At 39.5% G+C, this 21,121-nt stretch overlaps 1 protein-coding gene across 1 annotated transcript in view; it reads right to left on the bottom strand.

The window, feature by feature from the left end:
* The window catches only part of grid1b (glutamate receptor, ionotropic, delta 1b), a 253,875-nt gene extending 232,984 nt beyond the window's left edge, over nt 1–20,891 (bottom strand). The window contains 2 exon segments of the mRNA XM_018761291.2: nt 15,666–15,821; nt 20,434–20,891. Coding sequence (XP_018616807.1) covers nt 15,666–15,821; nt 20,434–20,512 — 235 coding nt within the window. The 5' untranslated portion in view covers nt 20,513–20,891.
* Nucleotides 20,892–21,121: the final 230 nt, after the last annotated feature.

Genomic DNA, 21,121 nt, shown 5'->3' with positions numbered 1-21,121 from the left:
GGAGCATAATTGGCCTTAAATGAGATCATTTACCCATCTAGTGGAACAACCAATCCAAAGCTACAATTGTGCTGATTATCTTAAAATCGAACGGGCTCTGAACTAGTGTAGACTCACAGGAGCACACACACACACGCATGCTAAGCATCATCAGTTATATAATAACTCCTCGGTGTGCTGGCTACTGAAATTCCAGCATGCTTTGTGCGGTCATCCAGATTACCTGAGCTGCCAGCTTTAGAAAGCATTACAGCTGAAATCCTCCCTGTGGTTGGAGTTCTGCTAACGCAGTCCAGATTCTACATCATATGGCCTAGGGACAGGTGAAGCAGTTTGCACCAAGCATGACCAACTTTGTCGAGAATAAAACAAAGCTTACAAAATTTTTTAATCCTTTTGGGATCTGCAAATCCTGTTTATTCAGTTTGCAGTTCTTGAATAGTATATAAAGTCATGTGTATGACAGAAAATTTGTTGCCCATTTATGACAGGGACAGACCCTGAAGCTTGTCACAGAGTCATTTACAGGGCTTTAGGATAACTTTCCAGGCATGGGAGACCATTCCAACAAGCAGGATTCAGTTTCATACACTGCATAAAATCCCTTCACTCTGCACACTCCTACATGAGGGACTGCAGTGCATCGAGACTTACAACCATCCGCAACTCTCACCGGCGGGTCTTCTACTTGAACAGCCAGGCTGCGGACCAGCAGCCAACACATAGTTCAGGATCCAACATAAAAACATATCAAAACAGTCAGATAGTGCAGCAAGGAATCATGAATCACCAGGTACAATTCATAATTTCATTAATTGTGCAGCAGGGAATAGAAGAAAATGGACTGCTAATAGTCTCTCTTTATGCTAAGTTGATCAAAGGAAAATAATGGGACACAAAGCATTGTAAGCAGCAAAGTCAAACACTTTCAAGAAAAGTAGAGCCCAAAGTGGGTCTGCCTTGGTTAAATTTGAAATTTTTAGGTAAAGTCTCCAAAATATCTCAGCAAAAGGCAATAAAACGTATAAAGTCAATGGGCCCTCTTTTTAGATTGAACAAAAACTGCAGTATTTAAGAACTAGAAAATATTCTATAACTATAACATTATACCGTATTTCTCCTATTTGACGCTCCCGCTCTAACAGTAGCACCTCCACCCGATAAGCCAGGGCGCGGCTAATATTTTTCTGCTGATTATGTTGATTTTTAATATCTTTGTGCACGTATACGTAAAACTTTAGCTTCTTGAAAATGATCAACGATTAAACCTTAATTTAGAGAACGCAGTTTTCTTTTTAACAACTACAACGGATTTCAAGCTGTCTGGCCAAAAAAAAATCCATGCAAACGCCAACGCCTAATGTTTGTCGCTTTCAACGTCGGTGACTCGAACCCCACATTGACGCCGTTCCTCAAACCAGTTTATCAGAGAAGTTTCAATATCTTCATATCTGAAGGGCCGACCAGCTCCTGACTTTCTCTTCTCAGATGTAGATGCGTTTTGTAATTGTGTCTTGTCCTGGCACCAATCTTGCACTCGCCGACGGTGAACACTGAAAGCTTTTGCAGGGAAATGTTTTCCCTTTTTTTTTCAGCAACTGCAATAACCTTCAACTTAAAAGCAGCTGTATACGACTTTTTGCTTGCCATATTTAACCCGTGTTTACAAAATGACATCACTCAGGCCGCATGGTTACCACGTGCTACATGCTAGGGAGAATTAGGCAAACTTCATAATTTGCACAATCAGGCCTCAATTAGATGCGCCCTGCCTGTAATTTGCGACGCGCCCAGGCGCGGTAATTAGGAGAAATACGGTATTTATTCATTTAGTTGATGCTCTTCTCCAAAGCGACATACACAGAGTTAAGATACTTACAATTATTTACCTGTCTGAATAGCTGGCCAAATTTCACTGGCACGATTTAGGGTAAGAACCTTACTCAAGAGTACTACAAATAGAGGTGAGAATCTAACCTGCAAACAAAGGTAGCAAATCTAACCACTATGCTACCAGCTGTCCCATAGGTCAGGTAGGTAAAGAAGTCAAATCAGTGAAATATAAGGTTAATGCCTAAGGCAACACTAAGGCAGCTGATATGCTTGTCAACATCTATATACTGTATTATGTACTGTATATGTGTCATATCTGCAGTGCTGTAAAAAGTATTTGCCACTTTTTAAATGTTCTCTGTTCTTGCAACTGATTTACATTAAATTTGATGCATTAAATTCGATGCATTAAATTTGATCAGATCTTTTAGTCAGTTGTAATAGTATATGAATGGAATTCAAGAAAGGAAAAAGTGACATCAGTATTGACCTTTTTGTTTCCTTTTTGTGGATGAAAATTAAAGGTGCAATCATAGGTGTATGAAAGGTATAAAAAAGTAATTGCACCTTGACAGTGAATAACTGGCTGTGCCACCTTTAGGTGCATGGTTACAACTAAACACTTCTTGTAGCTGTTGACCAGGGGCTCCCATTGATGCGCAGAAATTGTGTCCCACTCCAAAATGCAGAACTGAGTTAGCACAGCAACATTTGCAGGTATTCTTGCATGATCAGTTCTTTCCTGGTCTCTGCACATCTTGATCAGATTCACGTCCAGACTGACCATGCCCTTTCGTGACTTCGGTTTAGATTTGGTCGGCCATTCTGACGTTAAAGCGGTTGTATGTTTGGGACCGTCGTCTTGCTGCATGACACAGCTATGTTTCAGCTTTAAATCACAGACTGATGGTCTGATATTTTCATTTAGAATCTTCTGATACAAACCATCATGATAACGTTTCAATGACAGCAAAGTGCTCAGGACCTGTGGCAGCAAAACATCCGCAGACCATCACATTGCCGCCACCATCCTTAACAGCCGGCACAAGAATTTTACACTGAAATTTGGTATTTGGTTTTTTTACAGGTGTAACCAGGAAAAACAATCTATGTCATCAAAAGTTCTGCTTTTGATTAATCACTCCACAGAACACAAAGTTTGAAAGACATCCAGGTCCTTTATGGTAAAACTGTAGACAATCTTTCACGTTCTTTTTAGTGAGCAGTGGTTACCACCTCGCCACTCTCTCATGCATATCCCATTTTTGACTCAGTGTCTGTCTTATTGCGGATTCACGAACACTGACTTGAGATGAATTAAGAGAGCTGTGCAGTTCCCTGGATGTTGTTCTAGGCTTCTTTTGAGGTCATTAATAATTTTACGTCTTGTTTGTGGAGAGATTTTGACAGGACAGACACTCTGAGGTAGATTCACCACTGTTGCAGAGTTTCTCCATTTGAACAATACAGCTCTGACCATGGTTTGATGGAGATTCCTAGCTTTAGAAATGGCTGCATAACCCTGACCTGACTGATAAGCTTAGGCAACTTTTCACCTGAGACCTGCAGAAGTCTTCAATATTGCTTTTGTGCATGGACTGATGTGACTCTATGAAGTTCTGTTTTGGCAACTTCCATTTACACTTACATTTATTCATTTAGCAGATGCTTTTTTCCAAAGCAACGTACATCTCAGAGAAAATACAATTTGTATATTACATTAGGAGAAAGAAAGATATAGCTGCAGACATGTGATTAAGTAAACCTAGTTTGTCTCTTTCCACTTTATGCACTGATGTTTATCGCACAATAGGTGCACTAAACTCAGGACAGACTAATCCTGATCACCTTCCTACATTTTTTAAAGGGTACACAAACATTTAAATACAATATAGGAGTAGCAGCTATGTGAATGCTTATCTGGGTATGATCATAAAGTCAAGGTGCATGAACATTTACACCATACGTCAGCTTGAGAGATCAACTTTTGTTAGTAAGGGGTTAATTGGTTGAAAATGATATGCAACAAGGCTGATTATACAGACAGCAGACTAAGCGGTCTCTTAAATTACTTTTTCACACCTACAGCTGCACATTTCATTATAATCCACACGACAGAAATAACAAAATCAATCATGACATCATTCTCTCTCAGGTCCCATTAAAATACTAGAACTGACAAAAAGATCTCATCAAACCTAACACTGAAAGGCTGTTAAAATACATAAAATACATTTTCACAGCTATGTATATCAAGAGTATTTCCTCTAAGAAATTTTAAGGATGTTACATTGTGGGCAGGGAGTTGTGGGAGTATTAGAAATACCAGGTAACATAATGTAATAACATCACCTGTTCTGTATTTTGAAATGGCAGATGTGACATTGCTTAAAGCCATCAGTTACTTTGAGTTTTAAGAAAAAAACATCTCAATATACTGTAAATATACCAACACTGTACTGACAATCTGGGGAGCTATTGTGGGGTGTCATTTCCCAAACTTGGATTTTTAGCATGGTGGTCTTGTTATACACAGTTCCAGGTAATACCTAGAATCATTCACTTATAACTACATGTTCGTCAGTTCACATTAAAGTAAAATAAATGTCCAATGTTATCAGTCCTTCACTATGTTCATTCAGTCTTTAAAAGAACTTTAACTCCTTCTGAACTCAAACAAACAATCATAAGAAAAAAATACCTGACATATATAAGAACAACGTAATCAAACTTGACAATTACTCTGGCTTTAATCTTCTGCAATTTCTTAGGGAGGGGGCTGAAAAAGTTTCATATGAATAAACCCCCTGCAGTCTGATGATATGACATTTAGCTCTTAAACTAGATAAACTACAGCTCAAGAACCCCAAATGAGATATCACACAACCATCTCCATTTCCCTCTCTAGCTCTATGCCCGTCTCCCCCCGTTTCTGAGACCCGCTCAGAGAGCAGAGTACGCACTGTAGAATTTATGCAACAAGTGCAGACCACACTGATCAGTCACACTGGGAACCGTTTCCATGCCAACCATTTGCAGACTTGCAACAGAGAAAACAAGAGCCTGTGTGTTTGAGTGGCTTTCTGACGACCAAATTAAAAAGAAAAAAGAAAAAGAAAGAACAGGAAGGAAAGTAATAATGTTAAAACATTTTATAGATAGTTCTTCACCTACAATCATTTGTACATGTGTGAAAATATAACATTCAAGGTTGAAAATTACAGAGAACTGGACAATTTGTCTATTTAATATTATATGTTTAGAGGGCTCTGAATGATTCTTAGCTTTCTTGCATTAATTTCTGTTTTCTATCAAACATTCAGTTACAGTTAGTGAATTCTAATCCCTTTTACTTAAAGGTGCAATAGGCTAACTGGGCAACCTTGAAGCAGAGAAAACAGTTAGATACATTTAGGAAAAAAATTATAAATTGCAGCATATTTTAGATTTCAAAATTCTGCATTTCTTGAACAGTGAGTACATGTATTGCTTTGCTCAGTTTTGGCATATTGCCAGACCAATACCAACACTATATTTTCCTTTAAAGTTTTTTTTTTTCAAGTGTAAATTACCTCTGAGATTCCTACCATAGAAATGAGTGATATCTGAAGAACTACTGGCACACCAAAAACAAGCTGTTTATTTACCTTGTGGCTCAATCATCTATCGATATGCTGAGAACAGCATGCAAAATCCTTCCGATATACTTTACGTCAAAAGTGCCTTTGACAGGCTCCTAACAAACCACCAGCCCAACTCTCTGAGTATACTTCAGACGCTGAGTGAACAAACAGCAGGCATGACTGTAGCTAATGCAAATGTCTGAGGAGCACCATGTCTCCCTTTCAGCATGAACAGTGCAATACTGTGGGGGTTGCATCCATGTTGCTCAATAAATGCTGTGATTTGACATTTCTTTATTCCCTTTATTAAGTTACTTGTGCTTCAAAGGACATCACAAATTCTCCACTGTCCCCTGTGAACTATTTAAATAACAAGGACATATAATGAAAACATAAAAACTCCTCCGAAGTAGAACAGACAGATGGATTCTTTGGGGCAGGCAGTGTATTTAAAGGGTTTTACATAGGGCAGTAGAGGCTGCCCTTCCCATCATGTGTACACCCCTTTCATGACAAGATGGAACAAGACAGTGACATTACTTCTTCAACCAGCAGTTTTCAGGCTGCATGGGTTCAGAGTCATGCCACTGTCATTCCAAGTTTCTGAGGCTTTCTGCTCAGGAAGGGGCAACATGCCTCAGGGCAGGAAGCTGCAAACCTGCACACCAATGCTGTCTGTCAAAATGCAACTATGATTGTAAGCTGCCAGGGAGGGACAAGGGTGTCATGTCATTCCTTGACACCTCCTTACCAATTATAGTACAATCACGGTTGCACTTTAGACAAGAATGTTATACAAACCAACCAAAGAAATGCTTGTCCACACACGGCCAGATGAACTGATGCAGCGCAATCCTTGATGTTGAACACTAAGAGCCACATAAAACTGTGTTACTCAGGGGAGATTCGTATAAATTGATATACAGAATATTAAGAGTGCAACGGAATGCCTTCTAGCAAGAACCATAATGAATCATTCACTTTGAATCCTGTTAGCACCAGTCTCATCAACTATCCTCGCCACACTACCTTTCACACCTGTGCCCCTTCATAATTCATACAATTTCTTGCAGTGGTTAGGTAGACTTGCAAAGTGCTAGAGCTCATCTGTGTTTCCCTTGTGTCTCACTAAAAGCCTCCGAGACCATGATAATGACTACCTACTGATGTAATGAGACAATCTTGCCTTAATTGAATGGTTTAATCATCAGGCCATGTACCTAGTAATTTGAAACATTTGCCTACAGAAAAAGCTGAAATTTTAGATGAAATTCACAGAACCTTCAGTATTTAACTTCTGGACTATTGACAAAAACTAAGACAGAAATTGCATTTGATTTGTTCACACAGTGCCTTTGAACATTATATAAAGACACCAGCTGAAATCTCTGGAGAGCAAAGTCTACCTTCCAGCATACCTAAAATATATAAGACAGCATTGCACATTTTTGTTTACCTGCCTTCTGGGTTTTCATGACTACAGTTCACACAACACCAGTCTTCCCTGATGTCCTTAGTCCTCTGATAAAAGTCTCAACAACCAAGAGTGCAGATGGTGGGCAGTGAATTATATTTTGCACTCTGCCCTGAAACTACTTCTGTAAGTGTAGATTAGCCTCCAAACATCTATGTTAAATTCTTGCTCTTATAAGGAAAACAGAACAGCAAATTAAAAAAAAAACATTTTACAAATAACCTTAACTTCACCTTACTACATTAACGAAAATGAGCATTTATAATTCAAATGGAATATTACAAGAGTCCAACAACAAAGGAAAACCTAAAATAGTCAAAGCTTCAATTGTTAAAATGATCATCACAATGATGCTTTTGGTAACTGAGATGACCATTTTGCATTCAGATGACCTCTGCATCCTGAAACAATTTCTTCCACATTCAGAATTTATTTGCAGAATATTTAAAGATGTATAATGCAAAGATCACAACAGAACTATACTCTGGCAAATGGACCAGACCCTTACACATATCTATTCTAACGGAACAACCCTGGGACAACGATGCAGCACTTTCATCAGCACTGAGGCCCTCTGCAACCTGATGAAGTCATCTAGATGTCAGCTAAGTAACCAAGCTTTGAGGAGCACTGCGACCCAATGCCAAGACTACAGCTCCCTGGGGTGGTCATGAAGAAGCAAGAGCAACCAAGGAGAAGAACCTGGGAAGGGCTAGGTGGCCTGCCCTTCCAAGCATACACCCCTGTAGCAAACTCAAGGATTGGCCTGCAGGATATGCCGCAAGAACAAAAAAAATCAATTATGTTTAGTATCCAGGAGAATTCTGCAACAGACATTCAAAATACTCACTCACGACACTCCAAAAAGAGTGAGAGTCCAACCCCTGGGTCATCAGGGATACCCTGAGGTGAGGCACTGAGATGAGGTTAGGAAAGCAGCGGAGAAACCACAGAATGTTCCCAGAGGCCTGGGACAGTATACCAGCCACAGAGCCACAACTGAGCTACTTTTCCATAGCCTTTTATGAATACAACAAAGAGCATCAACTCCAGACACCACCAGCCACAAATTATCTGCAGTGCATCAAGGAGGTACTACAGGACCAAGAGGCAAGAGGACTGAGGTGTTCCATCAGCAATCAGAGACCACAGAGAGATCCTTCAGTATTGATGTGGCTCATGAGACTTTCCTGAACTGCACTGCCCTTGATGACTGAAAATGAGGATGAGGTTGATAAGAACCATCAGCATCCAAATTGTAAGAAACATGCACTTGTAGCTCATGGAACAATATAAGTGACTGCAAGAAATTTCCTTGCGGTGGGGGGAAAGGATTTAAGGACACCTTGGGATCACAACAGTACCACAGGGTGCCCCAAAGACAAACATTAAAGTTACCAGGGCAGCTGTAACAGTGTGAAAAGTGAGAATGAGGGATTGTCAAAGAACACTGAGAGTAAGGTCTCACCGAGGAGCTGCCCTTGTGGGAATTTCTCATACTCATTAACAGATACCTGTTTAATCTATACCTTTATTTGTGGGAGCTCTTAAACAAAACAAGAACACAACTTGAATCATGGTCGAATTATCAGTGAGGCTTAGAGGAAGGTCAGGATGCCATCAGATATGCTATTGAGGATTATGAGCATCACATTTTTTTTTATTCAATCTCGTTTTACACACCTCATGCTCAGGAGGTTTCAGCAAAAAAGTGCACTGTGCTTTGAGAAACAGGCTGCAAAGTTGTACAGTAGGGGATCTCTCTCCACTCAGGAGGCAATACTAAAGACACACTCCACCACACTTCCAAGATGAAAGGCAGCTCACCTACTATACATTTAGCTTTAAATAGAAGGTGTGGGAGAATATTCCCCACCAGGAAATAAGGCTTTAGCTGAAGTAGTGACAAGTCTGAAAACACACCAGCTGGGAGACCTAAAGGCCTGAGTACCACAAAGCAAATCAGACAGAACACTGCAAATTACTCTGTTGACTCATGGCTTACTTGTGTCAATAGAATCAGATCTGATATCAGTTATCAGTATGATTTCTATGTCATCTCTTGACTAAATGCAAGTGAGTCAATTAGGTTTCACAGTATCTCTGAACCAGGTGTCTTGAAAATTTCTGATTATTCAGTTGCAATGGTAATGTGTTACATTTTCCATACACTGCACCTACTGCCTTACCTTCAAGACAGAGAATATCATGTCAAGGAAGAATTATTTTTAAATCACTGTTGTATTATGGCACTCCCTTATTTGTGAATTTGATTGATTCCCTTTGCATCTAATTTAAGCATTATTGTAATTTCCAGTCAAAGAAAATGTGATCAGCTCAGGTTAAATGAAATCAAGAGACCCAGGTTCAGAGCTCATAATCACCAACATCCATCGTGACTTGCAAAGCTAAAGGACAGATGGCTGAAGTCACAGACGTAATGACACTTTTGTGGATGCACCTCCTCCACGGGAAACTGGTTACTAAATAAAATCACAGCTAACGACCCAGCCCCACTAATGTCATCAAGCAGAAAACTGCCTAACCACATTTGTCAAATTTCAAAGTTTCTGATTCTGCTGACTGTTGTTCCTGGTAATGGTATCAAGTGTCTCAGAATGCATTTCAGACATCAACAGCAGAACTGCTCAACATGTTGTGATTTGGTAGCTTTTCTATAAACTCAAATGAAATGCTGAAGAGGTTTCGATTGTTACAGATTCTAAGCTCTGCAGACCCTTTAAACTGCAATTCAATGTAAGACACAATGTAATATTGTGACAAAACCCACTTAATCCTGGCCCACACAAAATAAGCTTTCTTTCCCCTTTACATGAGGTTGTAAACATGCAAATAAAGTGAGACAAAGCTTTAATGTCTTGTTCCAAGCAGGTATGTTTTTGGAAATGTGGGTGCACAACCTTTTCAGAACTCATCTGTGGGTGGTTCAATGGGACAAATAAGCCCTGCTGTAGTAAACCAAGTGTTTTAAAGTAAAGAACACATACCTCCCAGATATGCTCCCCAGGGTGGCAGCCACAGCAAAACAATGAACACAAACAAATGTCTCCATCTTCCATATTTCTTTTTACATAGCACATACTGTACTGCATGCAGAAAGAGACATTGTGCTAAATATAATGTTTTGGAATTTTGGGTTACAATGAAAATCATGTAACACTCAACAGCATGTAAAATATATTAATTGCTCATTTACAGTATAGCCCTGCTCAACAACAGTACCAGTTTTACTACCTAGTTTCAGATTTAGTTCTGCTGATAAATTATGTTTGGTTTATTTTTTAATCAGCTCTTGTGCATAGAGCTCAGAAAATGCTCATTTTAGTTAAAAACACATCACATAGAAGTTTATAATTACCACATACATGAAAAACATTTTGGAAATTTTGAATATGCAGAAAGTAATGTAAACAACTTATCACAGAAACTATAAATATGATTCTTTTCAACACTTTTGTCATAAACTTCAGTACAGATTTTAACCAGTAATTTCTGTATTTTTGTTGGAAATATAGAAGCTAAATGAAATGGTTTGTTTACAGAAGTACTGTGATAAAAAGATCTTGCACGGCAGATTTCAATGTACTGACATCCAAAGCAACAGAATTCTGTCACAATAACAGGTTTGTCACCTTTGCACTTGTTAAAAATTGTTGTTCGGTTACAGGTCCTTAGTGCCCAAAAGCAACACATTCCACTGTTGCTTTTTGCACAGCCATTGCCCCCTGGCTCAGCACAAAGTCATCCTCTTCCATCAGGGATTGCTGTGCTCTTCTTTAATTAACAGAGGCACAGTGAATTTTTACAGGCACTATAATAAGTTTAATAAAATAGAAAGAGTCCTATTTTAGATGCAGAATTAATGAGGCTACAACTCTGTTGCTTAATTACAGAAACTGTGAAAATGAGATTGGATATTGAAGCCCTGCTGTGACCCCACTTTCCTGATTACAGCAGTGCAAGTCTCAAGCTAGCCAAGAGCAAATGATGAATTGAACGTGTCACGACCCGTTGAGTAATTGTCAAACAACTCTGACAAGTAACAGAAAAATATTTTCATCCTCTGACATGGGCATCTAGGACACAGAAGTATTTCTTCTGGTAAAAGTCTTTTTGACAAAGGCCTCTAAAGTGCTAAGTAAGTAAATTGCTGTGTGCGCTACAATGAGTATCTGGGTTTGATTCCACACCAGGCACTACCAGCCATGTGTGGAGAACAGGCCTAGGACACAAATTAGCCCTGTGTTCCGTTCCAATAGGTGGGTAACTATACACCTATAGCCAGCTGGAGGCCTACAGGGCTGTAGGTGGAACGGGGTGAGTAGCTCATTCCTCAAAACAAATTACATCACTCCTTGAAGCCCGCAGGTGGTACAGTGAAAAGAAACTTACAGATGTCACATCATGCGCATTGGAGGACATGTGCAGCTGTGTTCACATTTCCTATGTTGCCATGGGTGTCATGTTTTCCAAAAGACACAAAAAAACAACAAAAAAATATTATATAGATTCTTTTTAGTCATTTTTATGGTCTGCAGAATATGTGCATAAAAAGCACCATTTTGAATATCACTGGAAAATTCTCCTTAACATTTAGATGTCTGATAAGAATGAAGGGAAAGAGAGACTGTCAATGAGCACCTCACTCTCTGGTGGCAACATATGTCCCATTCTACTGGCCATTTTCTCAACGACTTCAGATTAAAAGTTCCATAATGTCCCATGGAGGATGTACCAATCGCAAAGTTAATCAACTAACTAAGGGCTCTCATAACAGGTCATGCAAGGGTGGAGAAGGATGAACAGCAGCATGTTGCCATACATTGGGAATAATTTTGCTGCCTACTGATGACTGCTGGACTGTCTTCACAAGCCAGGACGCTTCAGAGAGGTCATAGTTCGGTTAGGCGACTGCTTGATGCCTCAGGGGATGCTGTGATCACAGCCCAACTTCTATGAATGCAAACCCGTCACCTGGGCATGTAACTGTTGAGCCTCATCCTTAGTGGGTATTGCCAAGCAGGTTTACCAAATGCCAGATTTCAAAAGCTATCCAGCTGTGCACCTCCCAGATGTGAGGTGGCCCATCTGCATGCAACTGCAGGATTCACTGTAGTTGCATTTTTATATGGCATGAGCCAAAAAATGTGCAGACTCAGGATAAAGCAAAATGGCACCACAGAGAAGTTATGCTAAAGGGCACTAAACCATTATCAGTTTTTTATCGGTATTTATCAGTTTGGGAAAACCCTATGGTTTGGTATATGCAGACGTTCATATTCTTGCCAATGCTGTGAATGTCCCATTTCAATATGTACAACCTGAAATACAACACACGATGGCTACTTGGTTTATTTATCCCAGCAGCATTCCAGTTTACTGATAAAGGTAGCACTAGAAAATGTATATCAGGAGCTGCAGCTAAACCCTGTCTGTGTATAGGGCACTCTTTATTAGCCAATTACAGAAGAGACGGGGGGGGCACTATCTTAGAAACAGAAACTCCAAATCTCTCCTAAACACTTCTTTTCTATGGAAGGACTAATGTCTGTTACTACTTCTCCTTTCACTGACATCTCCCCGGTTATTTGTAAGCAAGTACATTTTTTAAGAATTTTTTTTTGGACTAGATAGTCATAATTGTTAGCTAGTCATAACTGAAATTTTTATAGCAGCAAAGAAGACAACACTAATCTAGTTCAGAGAAATGTGGGTAAATCCTTTGCCTTTTTAGGATATATCATCTACCACATTTAAGAGCTCCCAGTTTCTTACAGCATTTCCTTATTTGTTTAGCTAATTATTTACAGAAACAATAATAGAAATAAACCTTGTTCAGCAACACAAGTGCCCCTACAAATGCCTTCAGTGATTGTTGTTACTGCTGCAATGTATGTTTTACACACATTACACAGCATAACAGAGCTTTTGGGAGCATTCAAAAACTTACATTAGAAAGGTCTGTGTTAGCTAAATTGAAATAGCTCTTTTTACACACATCCAACAGGCATTGATTTGCTTGTAACACCACACTGAAACATCCTCATCTGTTTAAAGTCTTTTTTAGCCTGCACAATACCACTGTAATGATGCAGCCTCTTAAAAATATAATAAACTAGAAGTTTACATGGCCAGGAAACCTGTTGTATCGATCTCAAAGATATGAAATGTGTTTTCCTAGCACATGATCATGTTTTCTCATAAGATGAAGGAAGGATAATGTTCTGAATGGGAACCCACTGCTGCTATTATTTGATTGTGGTAAGAGAGATAGGACAGCGAGACTGAAAAAAGAGAAAAAGCATTAAGGCCAGAAAGCATAATATGGTAACAGCTCACTTATACTCCTCTTGTACTTACATTACTACAGGAATTTTCTGAAAAAAGATGGATTAGTGGTATATATACACAAGCAGTGCATCTTTTGTTTAAAAAATAAAAAAATAATTAAAAAAAAAGCTGCATTCAGTCTTCCATAGACTTAAATTTTGTACCTATGTATTATTACAGTTTTTAGTTATGTTGTCCTCCTTCTACACATGTAAAATGAACCATTGGTTGACATTTTTATATGACTGCATTATTCCTTACTTACTGCTCCTTACTAGTTCTTTTAATTTCACTACATCATGGTCTTAAACTGTTTTGGAAGCATACAAGCAAACAAGAATCATTTAATTATCCCACTGACACATTTTTATATTTATTTTTCACGTTTCTTTTTTCAGGTGAAGTTTCACATGCTATCACAACCATGATGTATTTGCAACACAGATTTTAAATACTCCTGGTAAAATATGCTACATATATAATATGTGTACATATACACACACATGCTATATACAGTATATACTGTCATCATTCTTACTCTTGCTTATTCCATAACAATGTATTCTATTTAACATAACTACAGAGGGGAAAAAAGGAAAGAAAAATACATATAGTAGTCATGTTTTATAAATTAATAAATAAAGCAGGAATTACTCAATTTTGGTGATTTAACATAACAAGGTCGCTTTAGCCATATCCATTAAACAAACCTTATTCCACCCAACAGCAATGAGGGCATGATTTTTTGGCATCTCTTTTGGCTTCCTTTGAACCAGTACGCTAGGCATCAACAGCCTCCTTCTTGCCATTATTTAACTGCCAGGAACCAAGCCCCATAGAGATGGATGGGTGTGAATCACCACCTGGTTTTCCATACCCTACAGTGATGCAATGTCAGAATACACACCCCACTACAAAGGTGTTCCATAAATAGTAGTTATGATGTATACATCCACACCCTGGAGACTTGGCCACTGCTAAAAAGAGGCATGGAATTCATGCTGATAATGGGAATAAATGAATGTCCCCCTTTACTTGATTATGTTAAATGAAAATAAAGTATAACGTGAGATAAAAAGAAGATTCATAAAAGTCCAAAAATTTTGTCTCCTCTTTTGACAAAACACACAACTGAATGAGCTAGAATATTGTAACTGTCACAGCACTACATGGCAAAAGAAACTATTCAAAAGAGCTGAAAGGCAAGGATGAATAGCTTAGAGTCCCTTACAAAGCCAAAAGGATAATGCCAGATGCACACTGCTAAACACTGTAGACTGCATTTCACAAACAAACTTACCTGCCAAGACTACTGCTGTTCACTGGCAGTCTTGTTTGTCATCTCCAATGCAGCAGCAGGCTTAAATAAACATTTGATAGCTTTTACTTCTGCATCTACAGTAAATATGTAGCAGACTACAAGAGTACAGTCTGTGATAGCTGGTTAAAACTATACCTCACACTTGATTTATATGACAGTGTTGTTTTCTCTCCATCGTCCTAGAATTTTATTTCATGTTTACTGGACCCTTGTTGTATGTAGGCCTATATTCAGATTTAAACCCAAATTTACCAGAAAAGACATAGTACTGCATCTTTCAGTCACACATATCAAATAACAAAAACCATTCAAGGCAATGTGAAAAAAGCAAACACCAGATCAGCAAGTCACCAACCATGAAATTTTTTTGCTGCCATTTTCCAAACACCCACAACCTTTCACATGTGCAAATGACAATTTAGTTCTTAAACGAATATGTTAAAAGTAATGATTAGTGTTAAACGAGACTGCACTATCAACATAAATACAATTAGCACAGAAAATTACTAAGAAAGCAGCTCCCTTACACTTCTTCTTTATAAATAACTGCGTACTCCCCACTCAGAGTCAATTACAGTAGAAGTGCAGTGCAGTAGAGTACTGCACAATCCAGCTTGACTCAACACTTCCACCTAGCTTTCCTTCCACGGAACACACGACTCTTTGGCAGAGGAAAAGCTGCGTCTGTGAACCCCTCCAGGAGGGGAGAGGCAGCGCACCTTGCAAAACACAGAACACAGAAGAACGAACTGATTTCTGACACGCGCAATGAATACACATATTCTGACCGTTGCACTGAAACCCGCATTTTGAAGTTTGACTATTACCTTTGAGTATTACCAAAAGCAGTGTTGTGAACGTTAACAAAAAGGCAAAAAAGGCGATACAACAGGACAGTGCTCCCTGCATGCCTGCTGCTGTGCGCCAGAGAAAGCTTGTAAATAAATTCGGCAGAGTCGCCAACGCCGGGGACAAAAAACTGAGCAGGTTTGAGCGGGAATGTGTGACAAAAGTCGAAGAATTGATAGCCTGTAATAATCACTCGACACAGCGATCATCTTACCTTCCTGCACCGCCTGGAAGGGGTTGTTGGGCTCGATGAGCTTTATGGAGTGAGTGATCTTCTCACTCTGCAGAATGTCATCGTTGAGACTGAGGTCTGAGATGGCCAGCTGGAAAACTTCATCGTCCCGTACGGCGTTTTCTTCAAATATTGCACCTGGTGGAACAATGGCTGTGTCAGAATTTGTCTCATCATTTCATCAGTGTAATGATCAAACCGCACCTGTCCATGATTTATGATACATCCCGCAAAAAGTGTGAGCACAACTGTGATAAGCATTTTAAGTTTAAACTGTTATAAACGTTGCATTCAAACCAGAAGATGTTAAGCAGATATTCATCATAATATACTCTAGAATGATAAGCCAATTACTCTGATAATTTCAGCACCATGAATAGTTGTCCAATATTCAAAACAAGTGCAACTCCGGGGATAACTGTATTATAAATAAATGGAACTCACCTAATATTATCAGCGTCATCATCGAGCTAAGGAAATTAAAACCCTGATAATCAACCTCATAACTAACTAGAAATTTATTGAATATCTTGGGGCAAAAAAAAAAAGGTCCAGATGGTGTAGGAGCAGAGATGTCAAACTCGTTTCATACCACGGGCCAAACAGGAATCATGGTGCCTGCTGCGGTCGGTTTTATACATTGTATTTGTATAACAGACAATGACTAACAGAGTGGGAAAGGACTATTTATAGGTATTTGATATTATTAAAGCTATATCCACCTAGAGGTCTCTAGTGCATTGTACTAATGCAGTAATGTTCCTTTGTTATGTCTTGTGTTTGCAGACATCCAAACTGGAACTTATTATTATTATTATTATTATTACTATTGTTGTTGTTGTTGTTGTTATTATTATTAGGTACTGGTAATTAATTCATAAGTTATCATGGTGTCAAAAATCAATCACGACAAAAATCTTCAGCCGGCTGCATGTTAGACACAGTATGGTTAAGAGGGTAAACTAACACTGACTCACTCACTTTCCTTAGTTACTTGAGCATGTGTGGGTCACAGTGGTCCAGAGCCTATCACAGAAGCACAGGGCACAAATCTATGTATGGCACACCATAGACAGCATGTCAGTCAATCGTAGGAGTAAACTAAAAGATAGGTAGACATGTATTATTGTATAACTTGGTATGTTCACCTTCTTTAGCAGAAATTTGAATGCCACATGTGCTCATATTAGTTATCTATGAGAACAGATTGAACCTACAATGTCTGAGCTTGCCTTCCAATTACCAGAGTTGGTCAGGGGCCTGAAATGAGTGCATCACCCTGTAAAACATGTTCCCCTCTGACATGTACGTGTCTGCACTCTCTAGGTCATCAAAGAGCCTTTGTTGTCCTTTGGCTTAAGAAGGGAATTCACTGTAACACATTAATAACAAGGGAAGGAGACATAAATGAATTAAAGGGGTGACTGCAGAAGCACCAAGGATTAAGTGTGGTCTCTCACAGTAATGTCACCAAAAGCTAAACTCATAATTACTTTTTCTATTGAAAAGACTGAGAGGAAGTTACCATAACACTTTAAAACCATATTTAAATATGTTATGTTTAAAAGTATAGGAAATGCACATCTCTATGATGCACAAGTTTGTACCAAAAGCATGGAATGTGGCTGAAAGAATTCCCAAATTAAAAGAAATTTGAAAAAACACAAAAACCATAGAACATACACATAATGTCCACAACCGCTTGTCCCGAGTCGGGTCATGGCAAGTCGTAGCCTAATCCGGCAACACAGGGTGCAAGGCTGAGGGGGGAAGGGACACACCCCAGACAGGATTCCAGTCCGCCACAAGGCACCCCAAGCAGGACTCGAACCCCAGACCCACCAAAGAGCAGGCCCCAGTCAAACCCACTGCCCCACCGCACCCCCCTTAAAAATAAAACAAAAGATCAAAATGATTTTCGATACAGAAAGTTGAAGAGAACAAACCTTATACCCATTACCAAGCTAATAGCCTATATTAGCCCACTAAATTGTGTCTAAACTGTAAGTCACAGTGGAAATTATAATCACCCTTCACAGCGGAGAAAGTTTCTGTTTTTTAGGGTTCTAGAAAAATACGTTTAGCATCCACATTATGGCATCAGATGCACTGTTACACTCTCCAGTGTGACTCAAAGAGTTGAACTGTTTTAATCGTTTTTTAAGTTATCTCATGTTGTAACAGAGATGGAGTCAATCATGGATTCCAAATCTCCACGGAATCCAGTACAGGTGTTTCCGTTTGAAAAACATGTTTTGGCAAGTTCCATCTAAACAGCTGATGTTGTCACTAAGCATGCTGTCATAAACCACCATCTGCCACTATTTCAGCCCTATTAGATTGAAAGCAGAAAGCGTAAAATTATACTCCAGGATTGTTCAGTATCGGTCACATGTTTTTGTAATTTAAACAAAAGAGACAAGAGACACTGCAAGACTATAAAGAGCAACTGTGTTTGACTCAAACTGAAATACATAAATATATCAGGAATAACATGCTATAGCAGAATTCTGCAAAAGTAGTGGTTACAGGTGAAAATCAATGCAAAACTCCATTAAAGTGCAGTTTTCAACTTACTTTAATACAGTAACAAATACTGAGTACCTTTGTTCTGACCAGATGGCTGAAAAGCAAGTTTAAAAAGGTGCAGATGAGAATAGAATGGCATCACATCAACTTCTAGTTCAGCAATTCAAATATCAGCTGATAGTTCATAAAGTGGTGGCACACATCCCAAACACCTGTTCCTTTTTACCCTCTTCCCAATAAAGAACTATTACATGGAGCCAATAATACTGACACATTGTTATTTAAAACTGGCTTACTGCCTTATGACTTCAAATTAAGAGTGTGACAGTGTGACAGATGGAGACAACCAAGCATGAAACTATCAAGAAGAAACTCTCGCATTATACTGGGTCAACAATTTCTATACAGACATGAAGCAGTCACACAATAAAACAGACTCTCTTCTGCCTGTTGTGGTAATACCCAAGGTTTATTTAAGTCTTCTGGCATATTCCTAAAACTAAATGATGATATGGTACTTGAAGGTGCATTACTATTGCATTTTGCCAAAGTATACAACATCTCAACAACGGCACAACAAAGCAGGACATAGCACCAAAAGATCAAGTACACCAGAAAGGATGTGGATGGAGGGTTTTCATGAACTATGACTGTGTGGAAACAGCAACTTTATAAATAGGAAACTAACATATATCTAGGGTAGGGAAGGAATCCAGTAACTTGGCTGCGAGAAATCATGCTGTGGTGGCTCTCTAGAGATTCATATCTAAACCATACAGTTCAGATACTCTGAGTGTATTTAATTTCCCTTCTGGGATGCTGGATTCACACAGAATTTTTTTGTTGTTGTTCAATAAATCTGCCCCTGCTTGTGTTCGCACCCTCTTTATCATTTTCAGGATTTTTAACGTAACAAAAATGCAGTGTTACCTTGGTTGAACAAACGTGACTGTGACCAAAATGAAGGCTTTAGAAAGGCCAGAGGTTACTGCAGGACATCTGCAACTCACAACTATTTAGTATGATTTTTCTCAATTCAGTTTCAACAGTGATGATGGTCCCAGGCAGGCCAATGTGCACGTGCAATGAAAACAAATACCGTAAAGACCAACTCTCTCAACATCAGCACCAAGGCAAGAACAGAAGATCTGGATCTTTAGAACGAAACGAACTGAGATGCACCTGCATCCATGCGTTAGTCCGCGTGAGCCTGTGTGTAATTTATATCATGTAAGTGTGTGTTTGTGAGCCAGGAGAGAGGCTAAGTAAGAGAGAGGAGGTGGTTGTAAATTAGACTTCAAAAGAGGTGTAGAAGAAAAAAAATACAGCAAAGCAAATCATGAGATTCAATTCAAACCTTAACCCTTGAAAAAAGGATACCATGCTGATTCCCTGATATGACGGGGGCCAGCATCTGAAGGAAACTTTAATGTATTTAGTTGGCAAAATTTATGGGCTTTAGTGGCGCGGGTAAACAGCGCATTCATTCAAAAAGGAACGGAAAATGAAAGGGATCAAAACCACAAAGATCCAAAAACCACAGCACTTTAACCACATTCTCAATATACCTGTTGGAATACGTATCATGCACCCTTTATTAAAATATGAGGAGAACAGTGATTTTCCCCGTCGTCGTTTGCTCAATGTATGAGATAGCCTTTATTAATATTTCGCTCACGTTCAATAGAAAGTCCAGGCTTATAGGTGGGGAGGGGGGGGTAACAAATCATCCAAAACGCAGAGGTTTAGTTTACAAAATAAGACATACATTCAGATTGTTTCTCAAATAAACAAGATACCATTCACTTTCTGTTGATGCTTGCGAGTGTCTGTCACGTCTACAGATGCTGCACTTTTCGCCTGTGTATTATCAAAACTTCGTAGTTTTGCCAGTCATCCGGCAATATAGTTCAAGAATTTGCGTTATTACCACCTGCAGCTGGGCATAAAACACTCCAAAATGATTCTACACATATAGTTCTGCTAGTGCTATACGCGTCTGTGACATAAGGGTTATCGCGCTAATAAATCACTCCAAATAATAATTCCATAGTTTCCATTAACCCCATTTCTATTCATCTGTCTTTCATCTCTTACTACTGCTCAGGATTTCAGTGGCGCTGCCTTCGATACGGCAGCGATATTTAATAATGCATTCGAGTGAATTGTTTCTGCTTGTTTGTTCTTCTTCGGCTCGTCTCACGCCGCCCAGGTTCCTTACCGATGTGAATGATGGAGTCTCCTCGAACCGTATTGCAGTGCAAAATCCAAAAGGAAAGGCATGTTAGCAGGAATTCCATCTCCGATTTTGCCCCAATAGTTCATCCACGCTCCCGCAGCTGTCCGTTAGATCCAGATATGGGAATAACAGAATGTCGAAAAACAGTAACAGTTATTATGTCTAAGGCAAAAAGTCGATGCTGTATGTATATCTATAAAAATAATAATCATTCAAAGGGGAGGGGGGGGGGATGCGCAAATGGAAAGGGGGGAAAACAGTCGCGAAAAAAGGTTGGGCAATTCTTGGCTTTTCTGAGGCATGTAGAGAATAAGACGATCGCTCTGCAGCTCTCACTCTCTCCGGCGCTCACGGTGTCTGAGACATAACAAACTGCAAACTGCGGAGGAGGAACACCCCCCTCCCCACACGCTCGCTCACTAGCTCGCCCGCCCGCTCGCTCCTGCTTTCCCGCACCACGTGACTGCAGAGACTATCTACACTGCCGAGCTGCCCGAAGGAGCGAGCTGGAGAGATGGAGCGGCGCGAGCCGGAGATAGACACGTTGGCAGCGGTCAGCTCAGATCCTGGCGGCTGGATCGTTCAGGCAGATTCCGGGCAAACTCGGTCACCTTAGTATAGTATTGATACGTACGGCAGGAAATAAAATGCACGCGCTAAAGCGCTTGAT

The sequence above is a fragment of the Scleropages formosus genome, chromosome 24 (assembly GCF_900964775.1).
Source record: "Scleropages formosus chromosome 24, fSclFor1.1, whole genome shotgun sequence".
In the NCBI taxonomy this organism is placed as follows: domain Eukaryota; kingdom Metazoa; phylum Chordata; class Actinopteri; order Osteoglossiformes; family Osteoglossidae; genus Scleropages; species Scleropages formosus.
This window is presented reverse-complemented; position numbering and strand designations above follow the sequence as displayed.